Source organism: Rhipicephalus microplus, chromosome 5 (genome assembly GCF_043290135.1).
Source record: "Rhipicephalus microplus isolate Deutch F79 chromosome 5, USDA_Rmic, whole genome shotgun sequence".
Lineage (NCBI taxonomy): Eukaryota > Metazoa > Arthropoda > Arachnida > Ixodida > Ixodidae > Rhipicephalus > Rhipicephalus microplus.
This window is the reverse complement of record NC_134704.1, coordinates 119,276,845-119,290,235: the sequence shown is the minus strand read 5'-3', so window position 1 is coordinate 119,290,235 and position 13,391 is coordinate 119,276,845. Positions and strand designations below refer to the sequence as shown.

At 44.9% G+C, this 13,391-nt stretch overlaps 1 protein-coding gene across 1 annotated transcript; it reads right to left on the bottom strand.

The window, feature by feature from the left end:
• Window positions 1–362: 362 nt before the first annotated feature.
• LOC119187915 (tetraspanin-33) lies at window positions 363–12,996 on the bottom strand. The gene is made up of 5 exons (XM_075894587.1): window positions 12,991–12,996; window positions 10,347–10,671; window positions 6,098–6,254; window positions 1,472–1,781; window positions 363–425 (listed from the first exon to the last, which is right to left on the bottom strand). The coding sequence occupies exons 1-5, from the start codon at window positions 12,994–12,996 to the stop codon at window positions 363–365; spliced, it is 861 nt and encodes a 286-aa protein (XP_075750702.1).
• Between the last annotated feature and the right edge of the window lie 395 nt (window positions 12,997–13,391).

Here is a 13,391-nt window from a genome sequence, read left to right as displayed (position 1 = left end):
ATGCCATGGCAAATATAAATTGTTTGCGATGCGGGGGTGTTAAGGGGCTCAATGTGCCACGGCAACACTGCTGCCACTCATCTAACTGTGTTAAATGGTAAGTTGGTGCGTATTCATTTCTGGAACAGACGAAAAAAGATGACAAAAAAAGAAAAATTTAAACAGTGCTATTTGCCTTGCCTCCAACTTCGTCTTCGTTTCTTGTGCGCTTTTTCCTGCAAAATATCAATGCAGACCCAGAATATTCTCGAATTGCGGTGTACAAGAACAGAATGACCAAAGGTCAATTTAGGAAAGTGGCATCTTATTGTACAAACACTTGCACTTTACTACAAGCAGCACTCACAGTACAACTACAACGTCTAGCACAGACTGCGGTCGTCGAAGATCAGGCACATGAGTACGAAGACTGCTACGGGGTAGCGCTTCACACGCAACACAGAATCTCGTCACAATCTCGTCATGTACGTCGTCACTTTCGGAAAAACAGTCGCACATACCGGGGGGCGGGTATGTGCACTTGGATGCGGGTATGCCTGAATGACGATACACGTTTTATATCTACTCAGGAGTTCTGAGAACACACATGGGTAACATTAACGCTTGAGCTTTCGGAAAACCTGCCATAGACAGCGTTCACCGAATCAATTTGAACAGTAAATGTCATTGTGTCCCAGCTGCAATCGGACCCTAGCATTCTGCGTGGCAACGAAGTATCCTACACAGAACCACGTCAGGTCTCGAGTATACTTTTCAAATAGGCCCTAAGGTTCGTGCAGCGTCAATTGTGGGTGCAGTACTGGCTATTCACTTTTATACATATGTACTCCTATAATACAGCCATCTTGTCACGTTACCGTAAATTGTAGTTAGGCGCCATCCGCTGAACTTGATTTGTGTAGCAGTATTGAGAGCTATCATCCTCGCGCGCACCAGCACAAACACCAGCGCTTCATATCAGCTTACCATCTTCCGGTGTTGCTAATATCTATGTTGCTGTTGGCATCGTTACACTACTGCACTCAACTGCTAATATGAAACTTCTGCAGCTGTTTAACGCATGTGTGTGCGTGTATTTGTAGATATATTTACCGCCACTTGATAAAATCTCGGTCATCAAAAAAATAAAACATATTCACCTTACGCCGGCTTACTTAGCATAACACCATTTAGCGGGGTACGTGGTATCTGCCGATCTTTTTAAAAGACACAGCATACGCACAAAAATACTGCACACATCACGATGTATATATGTTCTCTGCGCCATTATACAGTATATGGTTTCCTTCTTTATATAAGTTTGAGTGTCATCACATCAAAAATATATAAGCAAATGAAACCTTGAGGTCAAAGAAGAACGCCACGTTAGTGTATTAGATGGCTCCGGGAAGAAAATTGGATCTTAAACGAATTCCCGATTTTGCAATTCAGATTGTTGGCTATATGGCGTCCCACTGTAAGCAGACCTCACGTGGTCGTATAACTTGCGGATGATGTCAATCTCATCGATCACGGCGTTCGTGATCATATCGATGAAGGCCAACACGATGACGGCGATGAGACAGACGCCGCCAATGATAATGACGTGCTCCTTTAGAAAGCGATTAGCCGCGTCCGGGCAACTTCCCGTATGCACGCGGAACCAAGCCTCGTGGTCGGACAGGTTCAGCACATCGCGTCCGCAGAAGATGCCCGTGTAACTGGAGTCCGCGCGACAGCACGATGGCGGCACCGAGCAGCGCTCGTGGCTCGGGTTGGACCGGTTACAGTGGAAGTAGCTGCTAAAACAAGGTGTTTGTAGAACTAGCACGTCAAACAATTTTTGCAGCTAAGCTCTGTACTTATAACCCTACAATAAGTTTGTATTTATAGACAACAAAAAACACACAAACAAACTAAATGATGGGCCCCTAAATCACCACTAATGATCATGCTAGCGTCAATTTCTGTTAGTAGATGCACGTGCTCGTGGCATTTTCACTTCGAACGCTGAGCAAAATAATTCATACAACTGGATAGATGAGTCGATGAAATCGTTCGCTTTAGAGTCGTGTACAACTGCAGCGTCATGAATAAATTTTATCCTGTGGGTGGTTTAGGGGCCAGACAGCATAAATAACATTAAATACAAACGGTGCATCTTGCTTTTTTGAAGACGATAGTCTTTCTTGAAGACCTTCGACAGAAAAATTTTGGTCTTTCTGTCTGTACAATTGTCTGTTTGTCTGCCCTAACGATACCTCAAACGGCACCAAACGGCCAACCTCGTTCGCAGCGCCAACCAATATTGCTCAATGTTTATCGTTCATAGCTGTGCGATCGTCAATTAAATAGCAATTACTTTGCACATCTGAGGCGCCATAACAACACTTCGAAGTTTTGTATGTCTGCCTTTATACTGCAAGAGGCATACACAAGAAACACTAAGGAAGTTAGCGTTTATTGCGCTGCACTAACAGTGCCACACGATGCTCAAAAAGGTGTTTCCAACGCTTTGCTATGACGTCACGCATGTGGCACCTGCCCGTCGCTTTGTGTTAAACACCTTATCACCTCCGAGACTGGCGCGCACCTTTCTCCGCGGGCTGCACGCCTTCGTTTTCGAAGATGACGCTTGTGCCAGATGGCGCTCGTGTCTAACGTGCCTTAAGGTCCCTAGATGAAACAAGGTAACGTCACTCATTGTTCTCGAGCCGTCCTCCTCACTCTCTCGATTACTCCTCTTTTTCTCTGCCATCCGCGTCTGTAATTGGTGCATTACTTGCACGTGATCGTGCAAATGGCTGGTGGTGTTATTTATTATTATGCAAAAGGTTCAAAACGAGTACGCATGCGCATATGGCTCCAGCCGGATTCTCGCCGTGACCAAAGACAAAATCGTAGCCAGAACATAAACTGATGAAGAGGAACGTTTCGGTGTATGCTAAGTCGACCAAGATTGTTTCGCCATGCTCGTTCAATGCAACATCTGCGTTTTTCAGCAATGCTGCGTTGCCGTAAACAACAGAAAATGGTTTCGCTCTCTTCAACTTACCTCGTGCTTTCCGAGATGAAGCGCACCATGAAGTGCAATTATGAACCATTTCACGCGAATGCTTTCGTGCAACTCCGTCAACGTATGTCGACGCGGATCTGCGATGCGAGTTCACTTGTCGGTTTTTATTGAAGCGCCAGGCGCGCGTGTAATACGTGTCTAGTGCATGCCAGTTGGTACAAATACATGTGGGTATGCACGTATACAGAGCAGCTGTAGGTTGTAATCAACGCACTTTCAGAAACATTTCACTCTTGACCAGTTCCCGCTTGAGCCGAAACGCGCTGCTTCGAGACACCACACCAGTAGAACTCTCACTTTTCAGAAAGTTCCAAGCACGGCATCATAATCACTTGGCATCACGATTGTCCAAATGGGCACATTTGAAAAAAACGTCATTGCACTGCTGGACGAGTGTTCGTACCAGTCTGGTCGTAGTTTTTTTTCTTGCGTGTGCACAAGCCGGTTGTAATCAATCGTCACAACGTCACGCCCTGTGGCCACTTACAGGATCCAGCAAGAAGCACGTTCATTGTGTCACAGCACGAACAAAACACAATCGGAGAAGTGGACTAGTTAGAACTGGACGAAATACCGCGGCCGTGGAACTAAAATGTACTACGCGAGACGCCATGGCTAGTGGTGTAAAGTATAGAACTGCACAACGTTGCCGGTTGAGTAGCATACATCCCGCTTGCTCTTTATGTTCATAAAGGTAACTGTTTATTCTACGTCTTATTTCGTTTCATTTTGTTTCTATTACATCTATTCACCGTAGCAACGAAACCCAAACATTCGCTTTTGGATGAAAGTTTTAAACCTTCTAGGGGGCGCTTCAGGAACATAGGCGTAGAGGAAAGGGTAAGGTGTCACTACCTTGGAAACTTGTTTCATCTAGGGACCTTAACGTGCTTCGATGCACTGGTTCGCCTCCGCTACACGCTCGAGGCACTCTAACGCAGCGCCTCCAGAATACCCTCCACCATTTTTGTTTTGCGCAGAACATCAAATAAACGTGTTGTTCACTCTCTCCAGAGGGAAGACTATCGTCTTTCGACTACATTTGCGGTGTAACACGCAGATTTTCAACCAATTTATGCAAAATAAATACTGCACTGTTCACTGTTCATTTTTACGAAGAAAACAATGTAAAAATCATCAGAATCACATACTGGATAACAAGGTGCCTGTAAACAATGGGAACACACCCCCGCTCCCATGCGTTCTCGTTGTCGAAGCTGCTTTGCCCTCGAGAGGTGGGCTTTGAATGTCGTCATAGCACCCTGCCTTCGAATGATGTCACTTCTCCCCGTCAGCTCCACAGGCGACAAAAACAAAATCAACGACAGAGCTACCGCAAAGGTACGTGTGTCTGAAGGGGGAAATGATGAGCACGTGTGTTGGGGAGGTGGCGGTTACATCCCGTTTCAATAGCTGTTCAGCCTGCTATGGAAGGTACGTGTGCCCTCAGCCAGTCATGAGAGAGCACAGTACGGAATTTTGCGCCTTCGCAAATGTTGCGTCCATGAAACTGGCAAGTGGCTCCATCTGTGTGCAAAATTAGACATTGTACTATTCAGCCAGAGTTACTCAATCACACCAGTTGCGAAACTGCGTTCCAAAAGCTGCACACGCAATTGACCGATTCTACGTAAACTAGCAGACTGTCGCGTCATCTCGTAGCGGCAATGTAAAACAAAAAATATAGCGGTTAATAGTTGGCTTGCTGATCAACAAGTGATACGACAATGTGTGCAGTACAGCCATCTCAGCCAATGGCGTGCTCAGATTTCGATACACAGAGCCCTTGGGTAGTTTTACAGCTCGTATGATTTTGCTATACAGCTGCAGAATTTTCACAGGCTCCATGCCTACTCATGACAATAATATGAGGACATGCGAATGAAGCGTCATCAGCAACAGCAATGCCTTGCCGTAACTGAACAGGAAATAGACGAAAATATTCATATTGGATGAAAACTGCTATTTCCTAAATATACTCATTGTCATATAGTGCAGAGATCCTGTGGACTTTCATGGTAAAATAACAGTGTCATCCCATTAACTGCGTGGCTGCGCAGAGTGTGTATAATCTATGATGAAGCCCATGTGTTTATAAAAAGCGAAGAACAATTGTCCTGGAAAGCCTTAAACTTTTTATTGCTATACTTTCTAATTTCTAATTAGTTTCTAATTTTCTAATTAGTTTATTCTGTTTATAACCGGAACCGTTTCATTTACTTATGTTTTCAGATATAATTTTCTCTTGCTTATTTTTTATTTATTTATGGCAGGATTGCCTTCTTGCGGCCAAAAGATGGTCCCACCTACTTACGTTCTAATAGTCTAAAAATTTTGAGCCCCGGGCACGTAAATACATAAAGCTGTCGAAGTTGGGATCAGTTATGGCGGTAATTTTCCGCTGCTGCGCAGTGTTGCTCCGCTAAACGAACCGAAGTTGATGTAGTTTGTTTCCCCGTCTACATTTTCCGCGTTCATGCGGGTGAAAGAACACTAAATTTTCTTTCGTAGATTTAGGAGCTTCCATTTAGGAACTGTGTGAAAAATTACGACATCGTCGAAAATAATGTCTGGTCTTGCTATTCGTCAGGTTTTACAGAAATATATAACAAGTAGATCTTCTCCCCATAGACCAGCCCCACTGGCACTCTACCCATCGCATTTTCATTTGTGTAAAGTTTCGGAGCTTATACAGGTTCCTGGCTCTAACACGTTCCCCGTAAAATGAGAAACAACTCGGTTGCATGGGGTTGCGATAAGAAAGAGGTTTTACCAAATGCGTTCTTACTATTGTCCACCAGCAATAATAAAAAAGGTGCACCCAGCACACCGTATTTTGTTTTTAGGAACAATAACCACCACTTTAAGTTCTTCGTGTACTGGCATTTTCCAGCCTTTTTCAGAGATTTTTGTGGAGTGAACGACCCCTTATCGCCATTATAAAGCAACAAGAACATCGCTGTGTTATAAGCTTTGCACTTTTTACGGTTTAGAAACAGCAGGTACGGCAATCAGTTAGGGTTTGGAAAATGGGATACTTACATGTTATTTTCCCAGTCGCGAAAGTTTCGGTGTGTCATTCCGCAGCACTTCAGGTAGTGCTGCACTGCGTTAACCAAGTTCTCAATGTCTGGCGCATCACGATACTGAACCACCAGCCTTTCGGATAGTGTGGTCCTTATCACGACCGTGATGCTGCCTGAAAAAATTGGTAGAATCAAAGCAAGTGAAGATCCACACGTAGTCTGGCATGACAATTGGAAAATTTGTGAGGAAGCACTCATGACGTTCTGACTCTAAGTTAGCATTTGAGTGCTCAGTGCATCAAAAAATGGTTCGTGTAAAAGCTGCAGGAACACAAGCTGCAGGAACACTGAATGTGTGATGGATAATGAGGCAGCCATAATTACGAAAACAAAACATGTGATACAGCATGTACACCAATAAAGAAACATATGATGCAATATAAATTGCAACCGCCTGGCCCTAAGATATGGGCTGGCCCTAAAATTCAATGGCCCCAAGATACGTTCTTGCACTAATTGTTTATTACTCTGAAACAGAAGTCTGCTACGATGATTTTCACATTTAACATATCGGCACGCTTTGAGTTTTAAATGTCGTCGTGATTAACCATTCCAGCCGCGGAAGCTCTACGAGCCGCGGGTGTGAAACACTCAAAATTTAAAAAAATATATATGAATCAGTTCTCCTCTCGAAATGTTTCAGTAATTCATTAGGTTCGGCTTGCGGTCAACTTTTCCATCTGGTGATGCCACTCCCAAAAAATAAAAAAAATCACAGCATATCCAGAAGGTGACTGATGATGAGTGGGACTCACGAATGGGCGGACGAACACTCAGATGGAAGGAGGCACGCATAGACTGACGGATGGACACACAAACGGACGAATGGATGCACGCACGAACAGACAGACGCGTGAACGGACGCATGGGCAGACGGCAGACAGACGCACGGAAGGAGTGATCTACGAATGAACGGACCCACACACGAACGGACACATGGACGGATGGATGGATGTCTGTCTCTCCATCTGTCTGTCTGTCTGTTTGTCTGTTTTTCTGTCTGTCTGTCTGTCTGTCTGTCCATGTGTCCGTCCGCGCGGGCGTCCATTCATCCTTGTGCCTATCCGTCTGTGCATGCGTCCATGCATCGGATCGCGTTCGAGAATGCACACGGCACGCAGGTAATACCGACGAGACACCAGCCAAAGAATCCAAGCGCAAGCTTTTTCAACGCGCCCACCACTCTGCTTCGCAATTGGGAGATGCATGGGTGGCTACTACGACGGAAGTGATACTCACCGAATCGCAAAAGAACTTCGTCCCTAAAACAGAATTTATTTTATCTGTTTCAAGGTACGTGAGTTCGCAACTCTTTCTTCTCGCACGGGGAGGAGAACCACTCGGCCGGGAAGAGACAGGCCCATCAAGGAGCATAACAATAGAAAATAGCAAAACGAGCAAAGTCCCTTTTTTGAAGTGCATACATGTGTAGCGTCAGTGATGCAGCACCGTTTCGAAAAATTCTGTCGGGTACGTGTGCGGCGAAGATTCGTACGCAGCTGGAACACCGCAAATAAATGTTGGCATCTGGGTGGTTAGGGTGCTCTTTAGACAAACGTAATGTAATATTCAAGAATAATTCTACGCCAAAAAAATTGGCAGATCCCACTTACAGTGCAAATTGGTGATATTCCAAGCACGAATGAGAAATGTTCATATGTCATTTTAAAATCAGCACAACGTTACGAGGTGAAGGTGAATGATGCCGTAGATGACCTCCGTGTTATGATTATCATGTTTGGATGTGTCGTTTACCTTCGTCATCTATTTAGGTCAAGTGATACCAAAATTAGTATGTGTGGAGCTAGCGAGACAGCCGTGAGAACGCTATGAGCGTGGTAAGTTGTTATGTTCTTAGTTGACACGTGTGTCAGGATTATCATGTTTGCACTAGTCATATATTTCGTCATCCATTGACGTCAAGTAACACAAAATTTGGTATATGTGGAGCTAGTAAAACGGCCGCGAGAGCATCATGAAGGCCCAATAGACTCCAATGTAGCGTTGACGAGCGCGTACGCTGGGCACAGTGACCCTACGTTAGCAAAACGCGAGCACTCTTTAGTGTGACGCCAGGCGTGACCGGAGCGACTAGCGTCCATCAGCGCGGCTTGACGGCAACCGGCGAGAAATGTGACACGCTGCATTTTGCGCAGATGCGTTACCCAGATAACACTGCGTCTCCCTCTTTTTGTGATGGAGGGATACCGGACGCGCTGAAACGCGCATGCGTCAAAGCAAAGCAGCGCGGCGCGCGTCTGCGAGTATATGGCAGGACCGGCGCCTGGCGTGGCAACACCGGCTTGACGCGATGAAATGAACGCCGGCGACCACACGCACCACTTCACCTCAAAATGTACTGGCACCTTGAATTTGGCATGTAGTCATGTATTCACATGACAGGCATTGCATGATTATCATGATTGGATGTGTCATTTACCTATGTCGTCCGCTTGCGTCGCGAAATGCGGTGTTTGATACGTGTGAAGCTAGCGAAACGGCCGCGAGCGCATCATGAGCGTAGCACGTAGTCATGTTGTTATTACAGGTATTTCATGTTTATCATGTTTGCGCCAGTATAATACCTTCATCATCCATTCACGTCCCGTAATGCCAAATTTGGTATAAGTGGAGCTAGCGGAACGGCCACCAGCGCATCATGAGTGTGGCATGTAGTCATGTTGTTAAATGACACGCATTTCATGTTTATTATGTTTGCAGCAGTATAATACCTTCGTCATCTATTCACGTCCCGTAATACCAACTGTCGTATATGTGATGCTAGCAAAGCGGCCGCGAGCGCATCATGAGCGTGGCATGTAGTCATGTTGTTACATGACACGCATATCATGATTTTTCATGTTAAGGTCTGCTGCTTGTGTTCGCGATGCTATCATCCCATACCATACCCGTTTTGCAACATGCCATGTGAACGAAACCACCGCAAGATCTTTAGGACCTATAAATGTAAATCATGACATTAATAACATATACTTCTAGATCTTGATATTATGGCTAGTCAAATGTGTTCTTCATACACTCATGTTATGTCATAGCATGTTTGGTATCGATACCATTATCGAAACGGCCAGGAGAGCTAAAATCGATAGGCCGCAAGCTAAAGAGATAGATAAATAGATAGATAGATAGATAGATAGATAGATAAATAGATAGATAGATAGATAGATAGATAGATAGATAGATAGATAGATGAATAGATATGCTCAAAGTCGCCGAAGTTCGCTAAGAAATGCTTCGCACTTAAAAGCAGTAATTGCTTAGCATACTGGCAGGATGTTTAAAATTAGGTTTGTTATATAACTAAAAAGAAACTTGAATACAATGTCTTGGTATTTCTTCGTTCAAGACGTATCATATACAATAAATGGGTGAGTCCAATGCATTGGCGTAGCGGTTACGGTGCTCCGTGATGGCACGGAGGCCGAATTACTCAATTCCGACCGCAGCGTTCCCATTTCCATGCAGGCGAAATGTTAGAGGTATGTGCACTCTGCGATGTCCGCGCACATGAAAAAAAAAAACACCAGATGTTCAAAACTTCCGGAGCATTCCTTCACTGCAGCAGCCACTATTGTCACAGGGCACTTTTTGGATGGAATGCGTAATATAGCAAAATGCTAATTAATAAAAAAGTTGTTACTTAATATGAATAGGAATATTGGGAGTAGTCATCGTAGCTGTGGACAAAGGTCTTTAGGTATTAACTCAGGAACATGCGATCGTTGACACATAACCATTTGCGACGGAAGTTTACAAGCCAGGTTAGTGCTTAAAGCCGGACTCACCAATTCCGTAGTTCGAGTGATTGTACCACTTTTGTTCCCCTGCACAGGGATGATCCGCCTCATGTTTTGAAGGAAAGTGCATCTGCATGTAGCTTATTTTTTAATAATGCTAACACGTGGATGGTATTAGTTGGAATTAAAAAAAGTCATCCCATGTTATGATGTCCTTCAAGCAATATCGATGCAATTGAAGTATACTATTGAGTGGTTAACGCATTTCCGTTTTTGAATACATGAAACTTAGCCTATATATTTCATGCAAAAAAGCCGAAAGGGGTAACTATATGACAAGTTCTCAATTGCAAGATATATTTGTCGAGAAGAACACACGAAATGATTCCCCGATTTCCCTGTTGTCATTGTGTCACCGATAAGGCTCAGACAGCTACATTTTCTTACCAGGAACGAAGAATACCAGAACACCCAGCACGAAGTTGATGAGAATCAGGAGAGTGAGTGCGTGGGAGTACATATTGAGCAGGAAGGTGTTCTCGCGCAGTGCCCCAACGCATCCACATGAGCTGACCGTGAACAGGGCGAGCCCGAATGAAAAGAGCAGCACCTCCAGGTGCGACAGTAGCGTGCCGGGAAAGTCCAGGTTTTCCAAGATGCGCTCGTCCTCCTCAAACTCCCACGATTCCACCAGAAAAAGCGCCCCGGCCAGCATGAAGAACGCTCCCACAAACCACAGGAGAAGATTGAGAAGCAGCAGTGGGCATCGCACCTTCAAAGAGAAAAAACTGGATTTCAATCAGTCACTCACTTCAGCCTTCTATAGACAGCTATTATAATAGCTCATCTTAGGAACTCAAATTGAGGAATTTTAAGAGACGTTTTCTTTCCGAACCAGTCCCGGTTGATGCAGTACGATACAATACAATACGATACAATATAATGCATTTACTTCTTCGAATACAAGGGTTATGAGGTATACAAGTGGACAAGAGCTGTTGGAAAAAAAACACAGCATATCCATGGAGTGCAAGATAATGACTAGGGCGATGAAGCATCTGTCAGTCCGTCAGTCCATCCATGCTTGTATTCGTCCATTCATGCTTGCTTCCATCCACCCGTGCGTCCATCTGTGAGACCATACCTGCGACCGTCCGTGCATTCGTTCATGCGTCCGTCCGTCTTTCCACGCGTCCATTCGTCTGTCCGTGAATCCATCTGTCCGTGCATCCTTCCTTCCGTGCATACGTCCATGCGTCCGTCCTTCCGTGCGTCCATTCATGCGTCCATCCATGCGTCCATCCATGCGTCCATTCGTGAGTCCGTCCCTGCATTCGCCCATGCGTCTGTCTATCCGTGCATTCGCCCATGTGTCCGTCTATCCTTTCGTCCATCCGTGCATCTGCTTGTCTGTCAGTACCACCATTTAGTACCTTTTCGTGATATATTGATCATATTGAAGTACTGTCATCCCGAGGACCTTCCAAGGACTGAACGAGAGGTGGCACGGCTGGAATAGAGGAGCGGCACCCGCGCACTGTCTTACGCCTGGTCTTTGTGTCTGGTTCTCACCTTTCACTGCCGCTAATTCAGCACTTGCTTGGCATCTTGGAACGACAGCGGCCGTAAGCGGCACCTGCGCGGATTAGACACCTTTGACTAAATTCCTAACACGTGATCCAGTCAACTGGTGTGCAGTTGGAGCAGTAGTTTTTTTTTCTTTTTAGGGGCGAAGCTTTATATAGCGACACCCATTCGACCCTCGAAGCTATTGTAGTGTGTAACAAGTATAACATTTTGACCCTCAAGACGGTGCCGGTGAGAGATTTCTTCTGTGCTTTGTTGAACAATGAAAAAATAGTGCTCAATGTACATGACAATGGCTGTTAATGGAGAATGAGAGACAGGAGCATTCGGCTTTAGTTAACGCGCACGCTGCGATCCGCATTAGCAGCAATGCCATCCGCATTGGCATGTACATTGAGCAATATATCTGACAAGAAAGGGTTGCTACGTTATAATCGCTGGGTATAACCTCCTTAGTTTTGGAAAGGTTTAGCGAGCGTTGAGCCGCAGTGCCATGAATACAATGAACTAGTATATACCAGGAACGCGAGGTGGTTAAAAGTGGGAAGAAGATACGAAGCGCAAGCCATAAGAAAGTAAAAGTCGAATTCTCCTGTCTCTCATTTCCAATTAGCAACCATTGGCATGTACATTGAGCACAAACTGCCAGGAAAATGTTGCTACGTAATACTCGTTGTACGTAACCTAGAAGTGTGGCAGCTTGGGCTAGTTGGTATGGCATGACGATAGTTATAACGCGAGAACAAAACGACGACACAGAGACAAGAAGGACACGAAAGACACGAGCGCTCCTTGGTTTTAGAAAGGTTTAGCGAGCGTTGGGCCGCAGTGCCATGAACACAGTGAACTAGTATATACCATGAACTCGAGGTAGTTAAAGGTAAGAAGTAGACCCGAAGCGCAAGCCGTAAGAAAGTATGCGTGTGCCACCTCTCGTTTAGTCCTTGGAATGTCCGCTGGATGGTGGTGCTTCTATATAGGGAATATATGATGAAAAGATGCGAGATGGTGGTACTTGTGTTGAAAAGATGGAGGAATGGACAGAGAGACAGATGTATGGATGGACGCATGAACGGACGCAGGGGCGGATGCATCATGGACGAACGCAGGGATGGATGCACAAACAGACGCACGCATGGACGGGCGGATGGACGCATGGACGGTCATACAGACGGACGCATGGACGGACGGAAGCAAGAACGAATGGACGGACGAATGCTTCGCCCCACTCTCTATCATTCACTCCGTGCATATGGTGCCAAGTTTTTCTAAACACACAGTGGTGGGGTGATAACTGAATTCAGTAATCCCTGAATTTTTCGTCGATACGGCCTCATCAAGTGTGAGACCCAAAGAACGGCTTTTAGTTCTCTCATATATAGTACAGTACCGAGTACTCTCAATCGTTATGTACTTATTCTAAGCACAGTTTCTCGCCTTGGATATGTTCCGTAATTAATAATCTGTTCACTCTCTCTGAGCTTATAGCCTAGAAAATACTGACCTGCATTGCGACTATTGGTTCATTAGTTATTGTGTCCTAACGGGTACTCTTGAGACACATAATGTCAAGCCTCTCTTTGCGCAGAGCAAAACAGTGATGGGCTTGGAAGTTTTGTGATATGTAGATTATAAGAAGGTACACTGGGTCATGTGCAAGTTATAGGATAAACGAAAATATTGCTGATATACCTGATGAAGAGATTTGCGAAAAGCTGCATTACGTTGATTGATTCTTTGGAGCAGGCTTTTAATTTATTTAAACAAGCAGGAAACTTATGATGGTGATCCCGGAACGCTAAGAATTACAATATTGACCCACACGTTAACCTATCATATTAATAATGCTCTATCGATACTGCGGTAAGCTCACCACTGGATTGACGTCAAGAAGAATCGTTGTCT